The sequence below is a fragment of the Helianthus annuus genome, chromosome 16 (genome assembly GCF_002127325.2).
Source record: "Helianthus annuus cultivar XRQ/B chromosome 16, HanXRQr2.0-SUNRISE, whole genome shotgun sequence".
NCBI lineage: Eukaryota > Viridiplantae > Streptophyta > Magnoliopsida > Asterales > Asteraceae > Helianthus > Helianthus annuus.
The window spans coordinates 176593175-176618640 of NC_035448.2; the positions used below are offsets into that span (position 1 = coordinate 176593175).

Sequence of the window (25466 nt, forward strand, 5' to 3'; positions counted from 1 at the left end):
CACCATGGTTGGATCATCCACCCATAAGCCATTTAAAGATAAACCGTGAATTCTAGACGCGTTCTTTTTGTTATTAATGTAGGCATGGAAAAAGGCACTGTTTTCGTCGCCTTCAATGTCCCATCTCACCTTCGCCTTTTGCACTAAATCAGCCCGTCTTCTAGAATCAAGAATCTTCAGAAGTGCCTTAGAGTTAACCCGGTCGACCAAATCTTCCTCGGTAAGCCCAACCGATTCAGCTTTTGTTTCGAGCTCATCCATCACTCTAACCAAAATCTCCCTATCCACATCTTCTTTTGATTTACCCGACTTTCTCCACTTCTTAATCCCTTCTTTTAGAGCTTTCAACTTCCTCATCAGAGAAAGTTCTTTAGAGCCAAAAGTAACGACATTATGCCAAGAATTCTCCACTGCCTCTTCAATGCCCTGGCAAGAGATCCAAGAATTGAAAAATTTAAAAGGAACAGGCCCCCAATTAACCTCCTTACCGCAACACAGGATTGGGCAGTGGTCCGAATATCTTCTAGGCAGAGCCGTTGCGGAAGCATAAGGCCAGAGATTAATTAATATACACACAGAAATTGAAGATTACCATAAGCTTTAATTAATATACACACAAAATTCTCACTTTCATATTTGATTTGTAAAACAAATGGTTCATACAATCTTTAATCATTTTATATTGTTTGGAAATCAATTGCTTTTAAAGGGTCTATCTGTCCAAATATGTCTTGTGCTAACAATGTAAAACAATTTAAGAAGATTCTCAAGAATTGATGACTTTGATGAAAGTTTTTAAACATTTTAGAAGCGAGTCGGGTATTAACCACGATGAGCAAGCGATTGCAAATTTGTGAGTTAGTTATCGAGTACACTTATTTGTCTTATTATCATATTTAAATAAGCAATTTTCACTATTAACATGTATAACACACGGGACTATAACCTAATATTATTATATATATAATATTAAATCAATACAAATTTAATCCGATATATTATGTCGTCATTTTGATTAAACTGATTGTATACTCCTTGTATAAAAGATATGTATTTTATAAATACTTTTTCTAATAATAATTATATTAAGGGGGTGGGGGTGGTCACTAGTGATAGAATTCTATCATTCATAATATCTAATCATGTTTCGCCATGTCATCAACCATTTTTCCATCACTCACAACTTTTTCTAGTGGCGGTGGTCATCACTCACCACCACACTCAACAATTTCCCCCAACCAACAATTACCCTCACAAAAAAAACCATCACACCGTTAAAAAAAATAACGAAATCGGGAAACCGTGATTGTATCACGCGTTAATGTTATGGTGTGACAACCCTCACTAAACCAGGTATCCGTACAACTTGATTAATAATTAATTACTGCTTGATTACTGTGCTTACTTAAACTTGTGAACAAACTGCTACTTGAATGTTGATACATGCATATTCCTGCATCATACTTTACATACTGTCACTACGTTATTTACACGCTGAACCTTAGTGACAAACATGATGCACAAAAGCACAGTAGCACTACAAACGGATAACCTATTGAACATGTTGATAAAGCCAGCATCAGGCAGACACTGCCTCTAAGGCCTGTATGAGCCAAAAATATTTCACTACACCAATAGTGAGTGTAGGGATACAAGGATTGTAGAACTGCGTCTCTAGGAATAAGATACAATGACAGGATGTGCCTAGGACATACACTAAGCACAAAACTCAGCACTTTAATTAACAATTCAGCTTTTAGCTAACTAATAAAGTGCCAAAACATGAGAAAAATATTACTAGACACTTTCCAAAGTGTCAGGAATAAGTTATGTCACTAAAAATGGTATTAACGACACTTTAAAACTTTGTTAAGCGCTTTAACGTATTACTATCCAACCGAACAACCGGACTATACCCGGAACATGAAAATATTACCATTAACACTATTTGTCTTTTTCTGAGCCAGTTAGGGTCTCTGAATACCCTAACACCAGCCATAAAGCACAACACACTACCAACCGGGTTAATCCCTAAACTTAACTAGATTAACCTAACTAATAGTTAACTAATTGGTTAGAAATGAACTAGAACCCCCCCTCTTTACGAATTCGGTCCCCTAGGGGACACACATGGTACAATTTTGATTATTTTAATCAATTATGTTTAATATCTAAATGACATAGAAACCATTGGATCATAACTTTAATTTTGTCTATAAGTAACAAGGGTTGCACATATGATCATTCATTTAATAACATCACACAAACACACCTCTCTCTCTCTCTCAAAGGCTTCGGCCGAACATCCCCATATCCATCCATCATATTTTCGGTTTTGATCACCCCATTTCAAGAACACACAAGTGTCAAGGATCACGTATAAGGAGTCTTGGTGCACTCGGAGCTTAAAGGACCTCACTCTCTTGCTTTTATCCACCCTTTTTGCGTCTAGATTCTTCCCTAGCCTCGAGCTAGTGGTATGTTGCTTAAATCACCCTCTCGAACTATTTTGAAGTGGTTAAAATGATTTGTAATGGTTAAAACTAGTAATCTTACAAGATGACACACTAAAGTTTACTAAAAACACTAATATTGATGGTTAAAAGCTTGTATGTTGTGTAAATGTTGTAGTAATTGATTTGTGTGGTTATTTGGACCCGATCTATGTTGTGGTAGCTCGGATCATCATTTAACCCGGGTTGGTCATGATCATGGATCATGACATAAGGATGTTTTGGAAGCAACAAGGGTTAAAGGATGAAACTCTACCACACACAAATCATGAACTTGTGTAAAAATGATTTAATTACAAAATAGTGTTTAAAACTAGTAGATCTACGGATCTACAAGTGGTATTTTCAAAGGACCAAGTGTCAACGAAATTATGTTTTCTAAAGACGGATCTTACGTTAACTAGAATGATTTTTAGAACACACAAGTGTGTAAACACTTGTGTTGCACAAAGTTTCGACAAAATAACAATTTTTGTAAAAGATGACGAGAAGTTGTGAAGACGGAATTTTCTTTAACAGCAAGGTTTTTACGAAACCGGACTAATTTATATAAAGATCCGCTAAAAGTAATGAGATTTACTTCGTATTTTTGAGTAAATCACAAGTTCATGAAATCTTTGCGATTAACATGTTATGGACTAGTTGATGTGTTGAATATTGTTTTGGTTAAGTAAGAAAATGGTTGGTTTGATTTATAAAAGAAAATGATACGCTTGAAAGCGTGGCCACCTCCAGTTACAGAGGAAACTCTGGCGAAATTTTTCCAAAAACATAACACTTAGAATTATTTTCACTATAAGTGTTAGAAATACTTTTCGACATGTTTTCAAAATATAAGTTTCGCCACGACTTTATTTACAAATATCGGAGGTGGGGTTTTCACAAAATTAAACGTGATAAATATATATTTAGTAAATATATTTTTCACAACGTCACTTGTCAATTATTTTGTGAAGTGTATAAATATTATTTTTAGGGTAAAAATAATATTATCGAACGTTAACGAATCCAAAATAATACGAACGCCTTCACGATAAATATATAAGTTACACCGGTAATTATTATTACCACTCGATCGTTAAAACGTAACTTACCCATTTTACGGAAATATTTATGAACGCGTATTTTTGTTAAAGTATTATTTTGGGAAAATTATGTGAAGCAAAAATATAATATTTTTGAGAAAAGTATTTATATTTTGAAGTTAGAAATAAGATATATTTTAAGTAAGACTTAATAATATATTTCGTACGCACGTGTATTAAATCCCCCATCCTTGGGAAGGAAAATAATTACCAAGTATGCACAGAATGTAAACACGAAATAGTTGTCTAACTATTTCCCAAAACTTAAACCATAAAGCTAAGGCACGGCCGTCCGTCTAATAAAGTTAGTACATGTAGGTCATTGCACAGCTGCTTGACTTGGAGACATACTTGGTAGAGACGCACCGCTGTGAGTTCATGTCCCCCTTTTTTCTTAACTATTTTCAGTTTTCTAAACTGCGGGGGTGAAATACATGTTACTATGATTTCGAATATTTCTTACATGGTATGATTAGCGTAAGGAGGGTTATTACTTAGATCATGTGAATGGGTAGGCGGAAACTTGAGGTCATTAATCCTCAGGATAGGACTGAGGGGCAGGAGCGGTAGATCTACTTGGGTGTAGCGAGCCCAACCCCAGGCCCAGCATAACGGACCTCGGGGTGACTTTGTACCCAACGCATAGATCTGCTAGGTTTGAGCCTTCCTACTTGCATTTCACACATATCAATGGCCTTGCAAACCATTGGTGATCTCTTTTTCCTTATTTGCTACATACCAGTATTTTTATACAAACAAAGGTTTATTTGCTCACCTACACATGAACTCGCTCAACATTATTGTTGATTTTTCAACTTACATGTATTTCAGGGAATTAAAGGATCTGGCACGGTATGGCACGTTTTCCCGCTGCACTAGTACGAGGTCATCCGGGTTTAGGGAATGTGACTCTTTCCTGGACAAGTCACAGTCCTTAAACTGTGTTTGTGTTATGTTGATGTTTGTGTTTGTTGAACAATGTTTATGTCGTTAGGGTGTGTTCCCGTTGATACAATGTTGTTGTATTTGGTTTTAAAACTTAATTGAATGGATGATCTTGCATGGTTTTTTATTCATATAGCTTTGTTATGGTTAAGCTATGGTATTAAGAAGTCACACCAAATTAACCACGCTTCCGCAAAGCCAGGGTGTGACAGCTTGGTATCAGAGCTCTGATCATAGCGAACTAGGATTCCTTCTCGAGTCTAGACTATGATCACTAGGGCTCTCACGAAAACATTTTTACTGCATACCACCTAAGTCCAGATCCAAAACGATTTTACAAACAAATGTTGAGCACATTTTATTTATTATTTTTAGGCTCGGTCTTGGAGACCGAGGCTCGATCTAAGAGATCGAGGTAGATGGCTAGTAAGACTAGGAAGAGTAGGCTCAGTCTTGGAGGCTGAGGCTCGGTCTTGGAGGCCGAGGCTCGATCTAAGAGGTCGAGGTAGATGATAGAGCAGTCTTAGAGACTGGGAGAATTTGGCTAGTGGGACTAGGAATGTCAGTCTAGGAGACTGGGAGGCTAGTGGGACTAGGAGAATTATGTGATTTCTTACTTGGTGACTAATGTGTTTACCTGATTGTATGACTGATTGTTTGTGCATATTTGTGTTTATGTTACAGACACATGGACTCACCCGGCACTGGCGACTCAGACACCACAGGACCTAGACCTATAGTATCAGATGACCTAGCATCTTCAGAGCACGAGGTGCACACGTCGGACGTTTCTAGCACGGACGAGGACGACTTTCAGCCCTTCGCGCTACCTGACGAGGCTGATGAGCTCGCCGATGGCCCTCTTATTGGGGACCTACCGTTAGTGGAGATCCCTGCTCCCATACCCTTAGCTGTTTACCCTGCCTACGATTTACTTCTTGACGCCGAGGCTGACGGCGATATTGATCTGTTTGACGATGATCTCCTAGAGGACGATGAGGAGGGCGAGGCCCTCATAGCCGACGGAGGACTTTTACTGCTCGCAGCTGCGGAGTCACCTGCACACTCACCTGCTCCAGACTCCTTCGAGTCTGTGGCCTCCGCACCTTCCCACACTCTGAGCGCACAGCACTTTTCACATGGTTCAGATCCTGACCAGGCATCCTCTGTTGCCCCTATTCCTAGCTTTGCTTTCGACCACGATGATGTGGAGGATTCCGATCCTATTCTTCCCCCAGGATTCGACCCGGATCAGGATATAGAGTTTATACCTATGGATCAGCCTATGGAGGATCCAGTCGACCCAGCTGACCCGGTTGATCCCATTGACCCTGAGTTTGATTTTGAGATGGCCTTTGATGATCCCGATCCTGCCATCGCCCCTGAGCAGGCAGCCGCTCTAGACCCTGTGCTTGAGCATGACCCCGTTCATGTTGGCATGCCTATTGAGCCTGTGATTGCTGACCCACCTGTTGATGATCACCCTGTGGATGCTCCGTTGTTGGAGGGTAATCATGTCATTGCTACTGATCATGTTGATCACCCACTTATTGCTGATGCACCCGTTCACCCTCTTGTTGCTCCCCTACCTAATCCCGTTCCACTAGAGCCTGAGCATGCACTATTCGCGACCCACATGGACCCATGAGATGAGCACGCACAGCACGGGTGGATTCCTGCTGATGATGAGGTTCCACCTATTCCCCCTCAGATCACTGATACTCGTCACGTTGATACCTCCTTTTCATTTCCTCAGTTTACACCTCCAGCGCGACCTAGAGAGGGTTCCTCGACCCATCCCTTTGGGCATGTGCCGACATCTGTTCCCTTCATGCCACAAATTCCACCTGTTTTACCCCCTGTTTCTCCATTTCATGTGGCACCTTTTGATCCAGCCAGGGAGCCGTTTCTCTGGTCATCACCACCTGTTATGCCACCGACCGACCCCTACCATCCCTTCCACATGGGGCACGCTATTGAGGACGTCTTGATGTCTTTTGTCGCCCAACATGAGGCACACACACAGCGCATTCAGGAGCTCGAGAGAGCTCAGCCGCCGCCATGTCAGTGCCAGGGTCAGACCCACACCCCTTTGCAGCCCTCTCGACCTTTACCACCAGACTATGTTGCACGCCTCTTTGCATTAGAGCAGCAGGTTGCCTCTTTCTTGCGTACCCAGAGAGCCATGGAGGAGGACTGGCTCCAGTTGCGTCGTTTGTTTTACACTCACTTTCCCCCTCCTCTACCGCCAGCCGTGTAGAGCTCATCAGTACCGTATGGGTAGACATTGGTGAGAAGACGGCGATTGCTTTTGACTGCACAACATTTTTGGAGACTACTTTCTGATTATGACTTTTATTGATTTTGTACATGGGATGTAATGACACTGATTTGATATAGTTTTTGGACAGGGGTGATGTAGCCCTTAGTTGATTGATGTTGTATGACACTGTGATGTACTTGTATACTTACTATGTGGTCTCGATATATGGCAATCGCAGTATTCTCATCATATTTGATGCTTGATTGGTTATTTATATTTTTATGACATGGGATGTTGTGTGAATGATATTTGTGACATGAGATGATATGTGAATGATATACTGATAACATGAGATGTTATGTACTATTACTATCATTATATACGTACGCTTTACTATGGCCTGACCAACGTAAACACATCTTTTAGAAGATGCCGCCGAGACGTCAACAACCGCAAATGCCTACCAATCAGGCAGAACTCCAGCAAATCATCGCTGCTGCCATCGCACAATACGCCGCCTCTCAAGGAGGGACTAGTGGAAGCAACTCAAGCAACAATGGCAACAACAACAACCCACCTCATGGTAATACTAAGTCATTTAGACATACCATGACCTAATTGGATATCAATAGCAAAGATGCTAATGCCGTTCACATGTTATACTGTACGTGCAGGATGCACCTACAAACAGTTTCTAGACTGCAAGCCGGTCAACTTTGATGGCACAGGAGGTGCTGTCGCCTTTGTTCGTTGGGCTGAGAAAACTGAATCTGTTCTTCGCATGAGCAAATGCGCACTAGATCAGCAAGTCACCTATATCTCTGGGCTATTCTTGGATGGAGCCCTATCTTGGTGGAATTTGCAAGTACAGACACTTGGTGAAGCTGCTGCCTACGTGCTAACCTGGACCGAACTGAAGGAACTTATGCGCAAAAAGTACTGTTCCCGCGCTGAAATCCAAAGATTGGAAACAGAGTTCTGGCATTTAAAGATGGAAGGCCCAAAGATCGCAGAATACGTTCAGAGGTTTCATGACTTATCGCATGTGGTACCCTACATGGTCACTCCAGAGTTCAAAAGGATTGAACGTTTTATTTGGGGATTAGCTCCTCAAATCATAAGCATGGTGACCTCCTCCAAGCCTGCGATTATTACTGAGGCGATTGATTTGAGCGTGACTCTCACAGAGGAGGCTATCCGCCTGAACAAGTTTGATGAAGCTGAGCCAAAGAAGAAAGAGACTCATGTGGAGTCATCAGGAGGTAACAAGCGGAAGTTTTCGAACTTCAAGCAAGGCACTAGCGGTGTGGTTAAGAAAGGGGAATCAAGCACGCCAGCTCAGGTTACAGCTGGTAGTGGGAAGAAAGGAAAAGGATACATGGGCACCCAGCCCAAGTGTAATACCTGCCAGCGCCACCATTCTGGCCGTTGTGGTTTGGAAGTTTGTGAAGCTTGTGGAAAGACTGGCCACTTGAAGGATTCTTGTTGGGCCATAGCTGGCCAGAGAGGCCAGGGAGGATTCGGAAACAGAAACACCAACCGGGGCGGAAATGGAAATCGCCCACAAGGGAACAATGGAGGTGATGGAAATCGAGTTAACAATGCTAATCAAGCGGGCGCTGTGAATCGTAATCAGAGGAATAACCAAGCTGGTGGAAATGGGCAGAGATCCGGATCCTTCAACTGTGGTGATCTTGGGCACTACAAGAGAAACTGCCCAGAGTTGAACCAAGCCCGTGGGAGGGTTTTCAACATGGAAGCGAGGGAAGCGCGCCAGGATCCCAATGTCGTTACTGGTACGTTCCCTGTAAACCAACGCTATGCATCCATTTTATTTGATACTGGCGCCGATTATAGCTTCGTATCATTAGAGTTTAAGAATATGTTTGGCTTAGCCGCTAGTAAATTAGATATTCTGTACTCGATCGAATTGGCTAATGGAAAGTTCGTAGAAGCCAATGAAGTTATCAGAGGTTGTGTGATCGAATTGGGAGAGCGTGAGTTTGGTCTGGATCTACTACCAGTCCAGTTGGGAAGCTTCGACGTGGTGGTAGGAATGGATTGGTTATCAGGCAACAAGGCTGAGATAGTTTGTCACCAAAAGGTAGTTCATATCCCAACTGATGATGGTGAGACAATTGTGGTTCACGGAGAAAAGCGTGATACACCGTTAAGGATTATCAGCTGCCTCAAAGCGCGAAAATGTTTACAGAAGGGATGTGCTGCCTTTCTGGCACACATTGTAGATAAGAAAGCTGAAGAACCGAAGATCGAAGACATCCCTGTCGTGAGGGAATATCCAGAAGTCTTCCCAGAGGACTTGTCTGGATTGCCGCCTCAGAGACAAGTGGAGTTTCGCATCGACTTAGTTCCAGGCGCCGCGCCTGTGGCTAAGGCACCTTACAGACTTGCTCCGTCTGAGATGCAGGAACTGTCGACACAACTTCAAGAGTTGCTAGACAAGGGATTTATCCGACCAAGCTTATCCCCTTGGGGAGCTCCGGTCCTGTTTGTCAAGAAAAAGGACGGCAGTTTTCGTATGTGTATTGACTACCGGGAGGTGAATAAGCCGACGATCAAGAATAGATACCCTCTGCCAAGGATCGATGATCTATTCGTCCAACTGCAAGGCTCAAGCTTTTATTCAAAGATCGATCTTCGATCTGGATACCATCAGTTAAGGATACAAGAGGAGAGTATCCCAAAGACAGCCTTCAGAACTCGTTATGGACACTACGAGTTCCTAGTTATGCCGTTTGGGTTAACAAACGCTCCTGCAATGTTTATGGATTTGATGAATAGAGTTTGCAAGCCGTACTTGGATAAGTTCGTGATTGTGTTCATCGACGACATTTTGATTTATTCAAAGACGAAGGCTGAGCACGAACAACACCTAAGAGCTATTTTGGAATTGCTGAAGAAAGAACAGCTGTATGCCAAGTTCTCTAAGTGCGAGTTTTGGCTACGAGAAGTACAATTCCTTGGGCACGTGGTAAATGGAGATGGAATCCACGTGGATCCAACCAAGATCGAAGCGATTAAGAATTGGGAAACGCCAAAGACGCCAACCGAGATTCGACAATTCTTAGGTTTGGCTGGGTACTACCGAAGATTCATTGGGGATTTTTCAAAAATCGCTCAACCATTGACGCTCCTCACGCAGAAAGATAAGAAGTTTGATTGGGGAATCAAACATGAAGAGGCGTTCCAGATATTGAAAGATAACCTCTGCAATGCGCCAATCTTAGCACTACCGGAAGGTATAGATGATTTTGTGGTATACTGCGACGCTTCGCGTCAAGGATTGGGTTGTGTGTTGATGCAACGCCAAAAGGTTATTGCTTATGCGTCACGACAGCTGAAAGTGCACGAAAAGAACTATACCACTCACGATTTGGAACTCGGCGCAGTGGTTTTTGCTTTAAAGATCTGGAGACACTACCTTTATGGTACGAAGTGTACAATTTTTACAGATCACAAAAGCCTACAACACATATTCAACCAGAAGGAGCTGAATATGAGGCAAAGACGATGGGCCGAGTTGCTGAATGATTACGACTGCGAGATAAAGTATCATCCAGGGAAGGCGAATGTGGTCGCCGATGCCCTAAGTCGAAAGGAGAGGATCAAGCCCATAAGGGTTAGGGCTTTAGAGATGATCATCCAAACCGATCTTTCCTTGCGCATTCGTGCCGCGCAAAAAGAAGCTCTCAAGGAAGGAAACCTTGAAGAAGAATATCTTCGTGGGATGGAGAAGCTATTGGTACCAAACAAGGAAGGAACGTTATGTTTTGAGAAAAGGATTTGGGTTCCTTTGTTTGAAGGTTATTTTCGATGAAGCTCACAAATCGCGGTACTCTATCCACCCTGGAGCGGATAAGATGTACCAGGACCTTAAGGATTATTATTGGTGGCCTAGGATGAAAGGCGATGTGGCTGTTTATGTGAGCAAATGTTTAACATGCGCTAAGGTTAAAGCGGAATACAAGAAGCCTTCAGGACTTCTGCAGCAACCTGAAATTCCCAAGTGGAAGTGGGAACAAATCTCAATGGATTTTATTACGAAGTTGCCAAGAACGCCAAGAGGCCATGACACTATTTGGGTAATAGTGGACCGATTAACGAAACACTTCTTACCTATCAGAGAGAAATATAATACGAGCAAGTTGGCCGAAATTTACATGAAAGAGATTGTTACACGCCATGGAGTACCTCTCTCAATCATCTCTGATAGAGACGGAAGGTTCGTATTAAGGATTTGGCAATCCTTCCAAGAAGCTTTTGGCTCGCAATTGAATATGAGCACCGCGTTTCACCCGCAGACCGACGGGCAAAGCGAACGGACGATACAGACTTTGGAAGACATGTTGAGAGCGTGTGTTATGGATTTGGGCGGTAGCTGGGATAAGCATTTGCCTTTGGTTGAATTTTCATACAACAACAGCTACCACGCCAGTATTGGTGCCGCGCCATTCGAAGCTTTATATGGCTGCAAGTGCAGATCACCGCTCTGTTGGTCTGACGCAGGTGATAGACAGTTGGTTGGTCCGGATGTGGTCCAGGAAACCACAGACAAGATGCACAGATCCGAGATCGCATCAGTGCGGCTCGTGACCGTCAGAAAGCCTACGCGGATCGAAAAAGGAAACCTCTGGAATTTGAGGTAGGAGATATGGTCTTGTTGAAGGTATCACCCTGGAAGGGTGTGGCACGCTTCAGGAAGCGTGGGAAGTTGAATCCGCGGTATATTGGTCCGTTCAAAATCTTGGAAAGAATTGGGTCCGTAGCATACAAGTTGGATCTACCTGCCGAACTGAATGGTGTTCACGATACGTTCCACGTATCAAATTTGAGGAAGAGTCCAACGCAAGATACTGTTGTCATTCCTACCGAAGAAATTCATGTTGACGACACGCTCCACTTCGTTGAAGAACCTGTTGAGGTTACGGATTGGAAAGTGAACAAGACCCGTCGGAGCAGTGTCAAGCTCGTCAAGGTTCGTTGGAATGCCAGACATGGTCCTGAATACACCTGGGAACGTGAGGACCGGATGAAAGAAAAATACCCCCACTTATTTCCCAAGAACCCTGCGACTAGAAGCAGAACTTAAAATTTCGGGACGAAATTTTTCTAACGGGGGGAGAATGTGACAACCCTCACTAAACCAGGTATCCGTACGACTTGATTAATAATTAATTACCGCTTGATTATTGTGCTTACTTGAACTTGTGAAAAACTGCTACTTGAATGTTGATACATGCATATTCCTGCATCATACTTTACATACTGTCACAACGTTATTTACACGCTGAACCTTAGTGACAAACATGATGCACAAAAGCACAGTAGCACTACAAACGGATAACCTATTGAACATGCTGATAAAGCCAGCATCAGGCAGACACTGCCTCTAAGGCCTGTATGAGCCAAAAATATTTCACTACACCAATAGTGAGTGTAGGGATACAAGGATTGTAGAACTGCGTCTCTAGGAATAAGATACAATGATAGGATGTGCCTAGGACATACACTAAGCACAAAACTCAGCACTTTAATTAACAATTCAGCTTTTAGCTAACTAATAAAGTGCCAAAACATGAGAAAAATATTACTAGACACTTTCCAAAGTGTCAGGAATAAGTTATGTCACTAAAAATGGTATTAACGACACTTTAAAACTTTGTTAAGCGCTTTAACGGATTACTATCTAATCGAACAACCGGACTATACCCGGAACATGAAAATATTACCATTAACACTATTTGTCTTTTTCTGAGCCAGTTAGGGTCCCTGAATACCCTAACACCCGCCATAAAGCACAACACACTACCAACCGGGTTAATCCCTAAACTTAACTAGATTAACCTAACTAATAGTTAACTAATTGGTTAGAAATGAACTAGAACCCCCGCCCCCTCTTTACGAATTCGGTCCCCTAGGGGACATACATGGTACAATTTTGATTATTTTAATCAATTATGTTTAATATCTAAATGACATAGAAACCATTGGATCATAACTTTAAATTTGTCTATAAGTAACAAGGGTTGCATATATGATCATTCATTTCATAACATCACACAAACACACCTCTCTCTCTCTCTCAAAGGCTTCGGCCGAACATCCCCATATCCATCCATCATATTTTCGGTTTTGATCACCCCATTTCAAGAACACACAAGTGTCAAGGATCACGTATAAGGAGTCTTGGTGCACTCGGAGCTTAAAGGACCTCACTCTCTTGCTTTTATCCACCCTTTTTGCGTCTAGATTCTTCCCTAGCCTCGAGCTAGTGGTATGTTGCTTAAATCACCCTCTCGAACTATTTTGAAGTGGTTAAAATGATTTGTAATGGTTAAAACTAGTAATCTTACAAGATGACACACTAAAGTTTACTAAAAACACTAATATTGATGGTTAAAAGCTTGTATGTTGTGTAAATGTTGTAGTAATTGATTTGTGTGGTTATTTGGACCCGATCTATGTTGTGGTAGCTCGGATCATCATTTAACCCGGGTTGGTCATGATCATGGATCATGACATAAGGATGTTTTGGAAGCAACAAGGGTTAAAACATGAAACTCTACCACACACAAATCATGAACTTGTGTAAAAATGATTTTACTTACAAAATAATGTTTAAAACTAGTAGATCTACGGATCTACAAGTGGTATTTTCAAAGGACCGAGTGTCAACGAAATTATGTTTTCTAAAGACGGATCTTACGTTAACTAGAATGATTTTTAGAACACACAAGTGTGTAAACACTTGTGTAGCACAAAGTTTCAACAAAATAACAATTTTTGTAAAAGATGACGAGAAGTTGTGAAGACGGAATTTTCTTTAACAGCAAGGTTTTTACGAAACCGGACTAATTTATATAAAGATCCGCTAAAAGTAATGAGATTTACTTCGTATTTTTGAGTAAATCACAAGTTCATGAAATCTTTGCAATTAACATGTTATGGACTAGTTGATGTGTTGAATATTGTTTTGGTTAAGTAAGAAAATGGTTGGTTTGATTTATAAAAGAAAATGATACGCTTGAAAGCGTGGCCACCTCCAGTTACAGAGGAAACTCTGGCGAAATTTTTCCAAAAACCTAACACTTAGAATTATTTTCACTATAAGTGTTAGAAATACTTTTCGACATGTTTTCAAAATATAAGTTTCGCCACGACTTTATTTACAAATATCGGAGGTGGGGTTTTCACAAAATTAAACGTGATAAATATATATTTAGTAAATATATTTTTCACAATGTCACTTGTCAATTATTTTGTGAAGTGTATAAATATTATTTTTAGGGTAAAAATAATATTATCGAACGTTAACGAATCCAAAATAATACGAACGCCTTCACGATAAATATATAAGTTACACCGGTAATTATTATTACCACTTGATCGTTAAAACATAACTTACGCATTTTACGGAAATATTTATGAACGCGTATTTTTGTTAAAGTATTATTTTGGAAAAATTATGTGAAGCAAAAATATAATATATTTGAGAAAAATATTTATATTTTGAAGTTAGAAATAAGATATATTTTAAGTAAGACTTAATAATATATTTCGTACGCACATGTATTAAATCCCCCATCCTTGGGAAGGAAATTAATTACCAAGTATGCACAGAATGTAAACACGAAATAGTTGTCTAACTATTTCCCAAAACTTAAACCATAAAGCTAAGGCACGGCCGTCCGTCTAATAGAGTTAGTACATGTAGGTCGTTGCACAGCTGCTTGACTTGGAGACATACTTGGTAGAGACGCACCGCTGTGAGTTCATGTCCCCCTTTTTTCTTAACTGTTTTCAGTTTTCTAAACTGCGGGGGTGAAATACATGTTACTATGATTTCGAATATTTCTTACATGGTATGGTTAGCGTAAGGAGGGTTATTACTTAGATCATGTGAATGGGTAGGCGGAAACTTGAGGTCATTAATCCTCAGGATAGGACCGAGGGGCAGGAGCGGTAGATCTACTTGGGTGTAGCGAGCCCAACCCCAGGCCCAGCATAACGGACCTCGGGGTGACTTTGTACCCAACGCATAAATCTGCTAGGTTTGAGCCTTCCTACTTGCATTTCACACATATCAATGGCCTTGCAAACCATTGGTGATCTCTTTTTCCTTATTTGCTACATACAAGGATTTTTATACAAACAAAGGTTTATTTGCTCACTTACACATGAACTCGCTCAACATTATTGTTGATTTTTCAACTTACATGTATTTCAAGGAATTAAAGGATCTGGCACGGTATGGCACGTTTTCCCGCTGCACTAGTACGAGGTCATCCGGGTTTAGGGAATGTGACTCTTTCCTGGACAAGTCACAGTCCTTAAACTGTGTTTGTGTTATGTTGATGTTTGTGTTTGTTGAACAATGTTTATGTCGTTAGGGTGTGTTCCCGTTGATACTATGTTGTTGTATTTGGTTTTAAAACTTAATTGAATGGATGATCTTGCATGGTTTTTATTCATATAGCTTTGTTATGGTTAAGCTATGGTATTAAGAAGTCACACCAAATTAACCACGCTTCCGCAAAGCCAGGGTGTGACATATGGTGGCGGTGGGAAAAAACTTATTTCCACGCGTTGAACTTTGGTTTCGTGATATTATCACGCACCGCCCCCTCCCCTCTTATAATAATAAATAATAAATCTGTTAAAAGCATATGCTTATGAATAGTAACATAGGACATGTGCAGTGGTGGATCTTGCCCGTTGAATGTGTCAGGGCCGAAAGACATGAGCACTAAAAAAAACCCGGGCAAGCCAGGGCTAAACATAGTATATATAAAAAATTTCGATCGAAATGCGGAAAATTAGCACTACGGCCGAAAAACTTGCCTGGACCGTGGCCCTGTCAGAGCTCTTCTAAGATCCGCCCATGGACATGTGGCAAGCCTCCATTCGTCATCTTTTTTTTAATTTTCTCCGAAAATTATTTTAATTTGAATACTTACATGTTGGGCCTTGTTATTTAGAAAATGTACAAAACGTAGCTTGCAGTAGAATTAACTTATGTTCAGTTTGTTATTTACCTTAATTATTTAGAATGTACTACAAATCGTAGCTTGCAGTAGAATTAACTTGCTAGCTAGTTCATATTCAGTTCGTGATTTACGATTCAAGAGCAAAGAGCAAGGTGCGGTCACAATTGGTCTAGAAGAAAGATTGTAGACTAGATAATCAATCTAATTTAAGAAGCTACAAGTCTACAACTTGTTCATTTAATTGTGAGGCTACTCGCCTTTTCAAGTTTTTTTATATGTCATAGATGGTTACAAACATGGCATTATAAAAATGGATTTGCGGCATAGTCACATGCAGTGTTGCAAATATTGTGACTAGTCGGCGACTAGTCGTCGATTAATGGGAAATCGGACCTCTACCGAGTAAATTTTCACTAATCATTCAATTACTCACTAAGCGGTCCAAGCCGGAGCTAGTCGCTCCTAGTCGGCCCAAATCGGGCAACTCGCCCCTAGTCGGCCCACCAAAAACCTTATGAAATTGACCCAATTAACAACTTTTAGCCCATTTTTCTCTTAAAGCCCTACCCCAATTTCATTACATCATACGATGTTGCCTGCTTCTCCTCCAGACTCCAAATCAGCCGCTACATACCCCTCCTCCGGCGATCCTACTCCGGCTGCTTCTTCCTCCGTCCAGTCCTCGCTGCCGCAACATCAGCAGTATAACGGCTCCTTCCTCCGGTGATAACCTTCAGGTTAGTTTATAATAGTTTATTATATTAGATTTTTTCAATGCGCGTTACTTTATAGTTTATTATTTACACTGTAGTACCCTGCCTTGATGTTGATTTCTTATGCTTAACAACGTAAGCTAAGTACTGTATAATCAGATTAGGGCATGTGGTGAAAGTTCAAATGAAAACCAAGAGTTATCGCGAAAACTCGAAAACTAACAAAAAAAAAAAACCTAAAAAACATACCAGTTTTTTTTTTTTGCATACCAATTTTCGCTATTTAAATTATATAAAAAAAACTTTTTTTCAAAAAAAAAAAATTTGTAGTGCACTACTATTTTTTTTTTTGAAAAAAAGTTATTTTTATATAAAAAAACCTGTGATTTTTAATAAAAAATTGAAAAAAAAATTTGTGTGTTTTTTAGGCTTTTTTTAGTTAGTTTTCGAGTTTTCGCGATAAAAGTGGTTTTCATTTGAACCATCCCCTAGGGCATGTTTGGCTAAGCTTATTTAAGGTAAAAAGGACTTTTTGTGAAAATGACTTATTGACTTGTAATTTTTGAAAAGAAGTTTTTAAAAAAGTGTTTGGGTTAGCTTATGAGATGGAAAAAGCCAATAAGTGAATAAGTTGTTTTTAAAAAGTGTTTGGCTTAGCTTATTGATGTAAAATGACTAAAAGGGACCTTCTTTCATAAGGAGTGTTATAAAGGAGGGGTAATTAGGTAATATGGTCTTTGAAAAGTTAAAAGCTGATCAAAAAGTCACAAGCCCCTAACTTCTCAAAAACTCGTTTTTGATGGCTTTTTCTCCTTTTCAAAAAGTCATTTTGAAAAGGACTTTTAGGTTTGCCAAACACTAAAATTCCTTTTTAGTTTTTTGATTAAGTCAATAAGTTATAAGTTGGGTTGGAAAAGCTTAGCCAAACATGCCCTTAGACTTGTTATATTATGACTTATATGTAAGCTTGGGTTGAATTTTTAACTACATTTACCATTTTAAGAATTATATTGATAGGACAATGCTAGACAGAAAACCCTCATTTAGGTAGAAAACTCTGGAAACCCAAATCTCCCCCCATTTTTACCCAACCTCCAGACATTTTTTTTTTTTTTTGAAAAAAATTACACATGTAATATACATGTTTTAGAGTGTTTTGGGCCAAAAAAACAAAAAAGCGCCGAAGGGATTTTTTAAAAAAAAATAAACAAATTTCAGTGCCTAACATGTGTTAGGCAAAAAAGACAGAAATTGCTGATTTTTTTTTTAAATTATCCCTTCGGCGCTTTTTTGATTTTTTTGGCCCAAAAGTCTTAAAAACATGTATATTACATGTGTTATTTTTTTCAAAAAAAAAAAAAAAATGTCGGGAGGTTGGGTTTTCTAGTGTTTTTTATATAGATAGGGTTTTCTATATAGCCCAACCCTATATTGATAAGGATATGTAAGTATATATATACATATTTATAAAAATAATAAAATATACATTTAAAAATTCCTATTCGATTAATCCTGATTCCTGAGTAATCCCGAGTAGTTGATAGTCCCCTCCTCAATGGCCGACTAGCGACTAGCGAATTCTCCAACCTTGGATTTCCATAACATAAACGTGTGACACAATTCACAAAATGCCAACCCCTCTCTTCCACAACCAATAAAGTACATGAGTGTGTAATCTCAATACATTGTCTTGTAATTCTATAACTTAATTTACATTTTTAACTTTGAAAGATATTATCATTTTATCGCATTCGCTTAAAGCTTTTGACACCCCAAGCTTCGCCAATGCTTTGTAAATGAATAACTGTTGTTTAATCCATGTTTTTAACTGTTGTTTACTATGAGTACATCAGGGTTAAGATTTTATTTGCCCTAATTGAATAGCTAGCTGTTGGTCAATCCATTTTTAACTGTTGTTATTTAATGTTTGGTTTAATATAGTTGTAGGGTTTGGGAGACCCATCCGTCATGTAGAAAATACCCACCCTAGGCCCAACAAAAATGGTTAAGATTTTAACTGATTTTGATAATAAATGTCTGGGTTGAGTCTTTTTTATCCATGTACATTTTTTAAGAAATATCTATATAATAATAACTTTTTTTTTGCTTGTATACGATTTTAGAAATGTTAATTCTATAATAATATACAAAGTAAGAAGTAACAAAGTAATTAATAATCTACAAATATGGCATAAAATAAAACTTACATTTGTGGATATATAATCACTTAAATTTTAAACTAAAGTAATAACCCATAACTAATGAAATAGTTGAATTAGTATAATTAGTTTAGTTCATGAAGAAAAAAGAAAATTTTACTTTTGCTAAAATAAAATGTTTTAAATTTACACGGAACCCACGACAACTAGATATTTTATCTCACCCTTTTCTCTCTAGATAACAAACAAATACCCACTGGTGCAACAAACCATGGAAAATTGTTTACTGTGACTACTTTGTAAATGAACAGCTGTTGTTTAATCCATGTTTAACGTCTGTTGCATACTATGTGCAAAAGATGCTATCTAATTTGTTGTTTTTATAAGGTTATGTTCAATGTTTAACTTTGCAAGATGTAATCAAATCTGTATGTTGTTTTTTATAAGGTTATGTTCAAATTTGCAAAATTGTGTCTTCTTAATAATTAAAATATATAATAGGACATGCGAATGTTAAGAACAGATTTATTTATTATTCTGTGTATATCTCTTTTAATAGTTGTGTATTTTATCTCTATATATGAGTTATTATAGAAGATTGAATGAGATATCCAAAACATTGGTAAATGATATTCCTTCAATATTGAACACCCATAACCGGAATCGTATTTCTTAAAAATTATATTTGTAATTCCTAACATTATAAAAACCATGGAAAATTGTTTACTGTGATCGAACATATTGAGTGTTAACGATTAACATTTCATGCAGACACTTGCTGGGCTTTTTTCGCGACATGCACCGTTGAATATTTGCATTTCTTAGAAACTGGCAAGTTGTCACTCTCTCGGAGCAGGAGTTACTCGATTGCGATCGAACTCACAATCATGGTTGTAGACACGGCAGCGTACATGTTCATGGTTGAAAATGGAGGGCTCAATTCTGATGCCGACTACCCTTATATGGCAAAGGATGGTGTATGCGATAAAAGCAAGGTAAGTTCGTTTTTTAAAATTCAGACGACTCGTAACAAATAATTATTCTAACCAAATTACCTTTTCCATTTTGCAGGTTGAAAAGGCTTATAGCATCAATGGGTATGCACATATCGAACCAAATAACGAGAATTTAATTAAGGCAGTTGTGTCTCGTTTCCCAGTGACTGCATACATCAGAGCCACACAATCTCAGCTAATGCAATATAACGGTGAAATCCTGCTAACAAAGGGGTGGGGGGGCATGCTTGAGCCATGCTGTTGTTCTTGTTGGCTATGGCATCGAAAATGGTGTCGACTAATGGTTGGCGAAAAACTCTTTTGGGCCTAAATGGGGTGAGAAAGGATTTACATTTCATGCAGACACTTGCTGGGCTTTTTCCGCGACATGCACCATTGAATATTTGCATTTCTTGGAAACTGGCAAGCTTGTCACTCTCTCGGAACAGGAGTTGGTCGATTGCGTTCGAACTCACAGTCATGGTTGTAGACACAGCAGCGTACATGTTCATGGTTGAAAATGGAGGGCTCGATTCTGACGCCGACTACCATTGTACAGTTATACGGCAAATGATGGTGTATGCGATAAGAGCAAGGTAGGTTCGTTTTTTAAAATTTAGATGACTCATAACAAATTTTTATTCTAACCAAATTACCTTTTCCATTTTGCAGGTTGAAAAGGCTTTATAGCATCGATGGGTATGCACATATCGAACCAAATAACGAGAATTTGCTTAAGGCAGCCGTGTCTCGTTTCCCGGTGACTGCATACATCAGAGCCACACAATCTCAGCTATGCAATATAACGCCGGCATCCTGCTAACAGGGGGGGGGGCATACTTGAGCCATGCTGTTCTTGTTGGCTATGGCACCGAAAATGGTGTCGACTACTGGTTGGCGAAAAACTCTTTTGGGCCTAACTGGGTGAGAAAGGATGTGCGTACACCCATAAACACTGGGGAGTACGCACATCCTTTCTCACCCCAGTTAGGCCCAAAAGAATTTTTCGCCAACCAGTAGTCGATACCATTTAACTTATTCCGCCTGGCTTCCAAAGGATAATTCCGCATTGGGAGTACTAGGTAACAGAATAGGGAATAGAAAGGAAGGTGGGTGTAGAACTGTCACACTGCTTAACAAGGAGTTTCCTGGCCAACGGTCTTGGAATGGATTCTCTCTTGTGGGGACCGTAATGGACGCTACTCGGTTTTGTCGTCTGGATGACTTGCTCCAACTCATAGATATGGAAGGCATCAGTATTAAATATATGGGTGGGATGATGACGTTCCCCAGCCATCGATCTGCATTGACATTCCTTCAGGAAAGAAGAGAGCCATCGATCTGCATTGACATTCCTTCAGGAAAGAAGAGACTTGTGGTTCTCTTCGCTTGAAAAACGGGAGGGTCAGAAGCTCAGGTTTGAAAGGGTGGTCTGGTTAAAAATATGGGGGTGCGGATTCATCTCTGGGACAGTGAAGTGTTTGATTTAATTGCTGAAAAGTTTGGTCCCATCATTCATGGGTCGGTGGCCTCGATTATCGATGGCAACATATCCTATGAGGAAGTTGCTGTGGTACTTTCTGACGGTTGGAAGTAGAAGAAAAAATCGATATCCAGTGTTCCCGGTGTGGGTTATCGAATCCGAATCGGATTGGAATCCAAATTTTGTGCTAAAAAAAAACTTCTCCTTTTATATTATTTTCTCACTTCATTCTTCAATCACCTTTCTACTTCCAGTTTCATTCAAAATCAACAAAACCCTAACTATACTCACACGCACGAATATCAAACTTCATACATATAACATTCCACAATTTCACTCATCCATCACACAATTCAAATAGAGAGAGAAAGGTGGAAGAAAAGATCAAAAGAAGAAATTGTATCGGCAACGAGTGAGATGGCCAGATGGGGATTTATGGGTTTGGTGTTTGTAGAGGAAACGCAATAGCAGATGCATGTGGCACGTAAACGCGTGGGTCTTGTTATGTGTTTGCTATACCATAAGAACGAATATCAGTACTGGTTTAAATAATAGTGATGATGTTATTTAGTCGGAATCAGTTTGGTTCGTCATAGAACTGGTAGGGACATCAACAAGACATAAAAACAAATACCAGTATCGGTAACCATGTTTTGAATGTATCAGTTCGGTTCATCATGCAAAAGAACAAAATGTTTGATTATACTTGACTCGTTCGATTTTGACAAAACTTTTATCGAAACGTAAGTAAAATAGGCATGTCGCAACAAATGCCATTTGATTAACTTGTATATTCCTTGTATAAAGTACGCGTAATTTATAAAGGCCTTTTCAATAATATTTACATGTTGTGCCTTAATCTTTAAGAATATGCAAATCGTAGCTTGCAGTAGAATTAACTGACTAGTTTATATTCAGTTCGTTATTTACGTTTCAAGGGTAAAGAGCAAGTTGTGGTCACAATTGGTCTAGAAGAAAGATTGTAGATAGTTATTGCAACTTAAGAAGTTACAGGTCTAAAACAACTTTTGTTCCATTTATTTCCGAGACTACTGGCCTTTTCTTTATTGTCGTAGATGTGTTACAACTTACAAATATACACTGGAAAAGTTAGCAAAGTTAATTGAATACAAAGCAATAGCATGTCTAGGCGTCTAGCATAATTAATATACCAACACGGCTTTGTTGTTTCAAGTATAAAGTCTCGTGTAACGCCTAATAAAATTGGATTTGTGGCATAATCAAATGTATATGTGCTTTCCAGTTTCCACAACATAGTCGCGTGACACAAAATGCCATCCCCTCTCTTCCTAAACCATAAAGTATATGATTATGTAATATTTAACAAAGAGTCACGTGGCATCAATAGTGCCACTTCAACACAAAAAAAAAAAAAAAGGCTTTTAAGAGACACAATCATGTGTTAAAATTTACATAATTGTATGATTCGCTATGTAACACACCTTGCTAAAAATCCATGATTCACTAGTATATGGAACATAAAGATAATTGCAGTGGCGGACCCAGGAATTATTTGCTTGGGGTGCGGATGAGGCGTTCAACCATATTTTAAGGGGTGCGGTTAGGTTTTTTTGCCTAATATATCACTAAATTTTTTTTTCAAAGGGTGCGTCCGCCCACTCACGACTATAGGTAGATCCGCACCTACATAATTGTGCTACAGATAAATGCCCTAGTCAAATCATTTTTTTCATCTCGGAATTTACCCAAAAATTAATGGTAATTGAAGAAGTAACACTCTAAATTTTGTATCGTGTTTTAAACGAATGCAATATTGCCCAACTTTTTCTTATTTTTTCCAATATATATTAACGAAAGATATATCATTACTTGAATATAATCATTACAAAACATGAGTTTAGTTAAACAGACTTCTTTAGGGTGAACGGGGCGTCTTCGGTGAGTGGTTGCGGTGATAGGTTTCCCCGATCGGGAACACCGCCGCCATCAAAGCGGGGTCCCGATTCGGGGTGTATATTGGGCGTGGGTTCACCGATGGAGGAGAGGGGAAAGGTGTGGGGCCAGCCCACTTTCAACCAATCAAAGCTTTTCTTTGTTTTTTTTTTTTTTTTTTTTGAATAAAAAAATAAGGGGAGTTAAGAGGGGAGTGGCGCCATCAAATGGGGGTGTTAGGGGAGTTTAAGAGGGGAGTTGACGTGGCACACGGGGATTGGTTTGACGTAAGAGAGGGGACTCACCTATTAGGTGAGCACCCCCTTCACCCTTATACAAAAGAATAATATCCATCATTTTGACTTGGGCCCCGAGACTTGTCTAGCCACATTTTTAAAGGGGAGTTTTCGTAAAAGTATACATAATAATTAACTATTAGCAAAAACTAGGTACACTTTAAGATTTATACACTTAAAAGTTGAAACAAAATCGTAGAAGTTTTTCATCTGGAGTATCATACGCCACTCATAATAGTACACACACCCTACGTACTACAGTATACGTGGCCATGACTTCCTTCAAGCGGCGTATGATAAGCGTCCTATGCATGTCTATATGCAGCTTACATATCATGTATCCAGGTTTAAACATGATTTTCTAATCATTTTTCATGCTAAAAAAATGTTTCATATTTGATCATTAAAAATGCACAATTATGATATTTGAATAATCAATTTGATCCATTTTTATGGTTTGACTTAAAAAAAAGACCATTGGAACTCATTTGAATCCAAACCCACTTATATTAGTTTCCTTTGAGAAATAGTCTCAACTAAAGCATAGCATCTTCCCCTTGAGATTTTTATAATATCACATTAAATAATCATCTTTCCAATAAAACTCAATATTTCACTTTAATTCTTTATACTCCATTGGGGCTTGTAACTTCACTTCAACACGACTATTTCCCTAGAGTACGCTCATATCCCCAATTTATGTATGATTCAATATGGTCTCATTTCATGTAATAAAATATGATATTCACAACTTGCAAACATGTAAACTTTCCATAGAGAAAGGATTTGGTATACTTACCTTAATCTTCGGAGGTTCCAATGATATGTTTGTTTCTTTCCATTGGTTGACTTATTGTAAACTCAACTACTTGTCAAAGTACTACTCTACTTATGTTTACATATGTTTATTTTTACTATTTCAATCTCGAAACGAATTAAAGTAATCACGCGCTTACTTTACAAATAATACCTATTATTATATTATCTATAATAACTACAAAGGATATAGTGGGGAATAGTGCTAGACAGCTGTTTGACATTTTCTCATTGGTCCTGCCAAGTTACGATTTTGCCCCAGTTTAAATTTTATTCCTAACCATCCTAAGTTGTTTTGAGGAAGAAATGTGACTTGCGTATCGATAAAGATGACGTTGAAAGAGGTGGTTGTCTAGTTTTTCTCCATCGAAGAAGGTAGAATCTCGGTTCTTTCAGTATAATCAAAACTAGAGTTTCTGGTGTGGTTTTCGTCTTAACAGAGATATCACGGTTATGATGGTGGTTGTTGTCTAGCCGACAATTTTTTTTCCCGACGAGAGAGGAGAAATAGAGGGAAAGGTGGGGTGGGTAGGGTTGTTATTTAGTTTTTATAAGAAGTAGATCCCCAAATATATATTTATTTATTTCGTACATAATTTAATTTATGTTGTTTTATATTAAGGGCAATTTAGTCATTTCACACCCACTTAACGCCTCAAACTAACCACCATTTAGTCGGGGGATTATTCGAGTAACAATTCAGCAAACCACGGGTTTATACATGTAATTTTAAAAATTTGGGGATTAAAGATGAAATTTGAGTAAACCACAGTCCATATAGACTATCCGGGCTTTTTTCTTTAAATTAAATATTAACAAAAATTATATAAGAGCAGCCACATCATCATCTATTTTTACAATTACTCTAATATATATCAATTTACTTTTAGACTATTTTTATTTTACATTTTGTTTTCATTAAAATTAAATTAGATATACTAAATTCAAAGTAAAATTAAATAAAACCTAAAAGGTAAAATATCATTTAACCTATATAAAAATAGTCATAATTATACATTAAAATGTTAAAATCTATTATCTATTATATATAATAAATACAAATAATTTGGGCTAACGTGACATAGTATTAGAGCTCTCCAGTTCTTCTTTTCCCGCTCATTTTCTTGGGTTGTAATTTGGGTCAAGGAGCGATGCATTGTTATAACCCGTTCTTACATTTCAATTGCATAGAAATCCTAAGCCTCATTTGTGCTTTTCTACACTCTCTTCACAACCCTAACCAAATATCCATCTTCTCTCACAAATCACAATCGAC

The 25466-nt window shown here is 38.8% G+C and overlaps 1 protein-coding gene across 1 annotated transcript; it reads left to right on the forward strand.

Annotated features, from left to right (window-relative positions):
* Positions 1-16258: 16258 nt before the first annotated feature.
* Positions 16259-20624, forward strand: LOC110917920. Its single transcript, XM_035984920.1, has 4 exons — positions 16259-16551; positions 19458-19681; positions 19758-20277; positions 20354-20624. The coding sequence occupies exons 3-4, from the start codon at positions 19937-19939 to the stop codon at positions 20502-20504; spliced, it is 492 nt and encodes a 163-aa protein (XP_035840813.1). The 5' UTR covers positions 16259-16551; positions 19458-19681; positions 19758-19936; the 3' UTR covers positions 20505-20624.
* The last annotated feature ends 4842 nt before the right edge of the window (positions 20625-25466 follow it).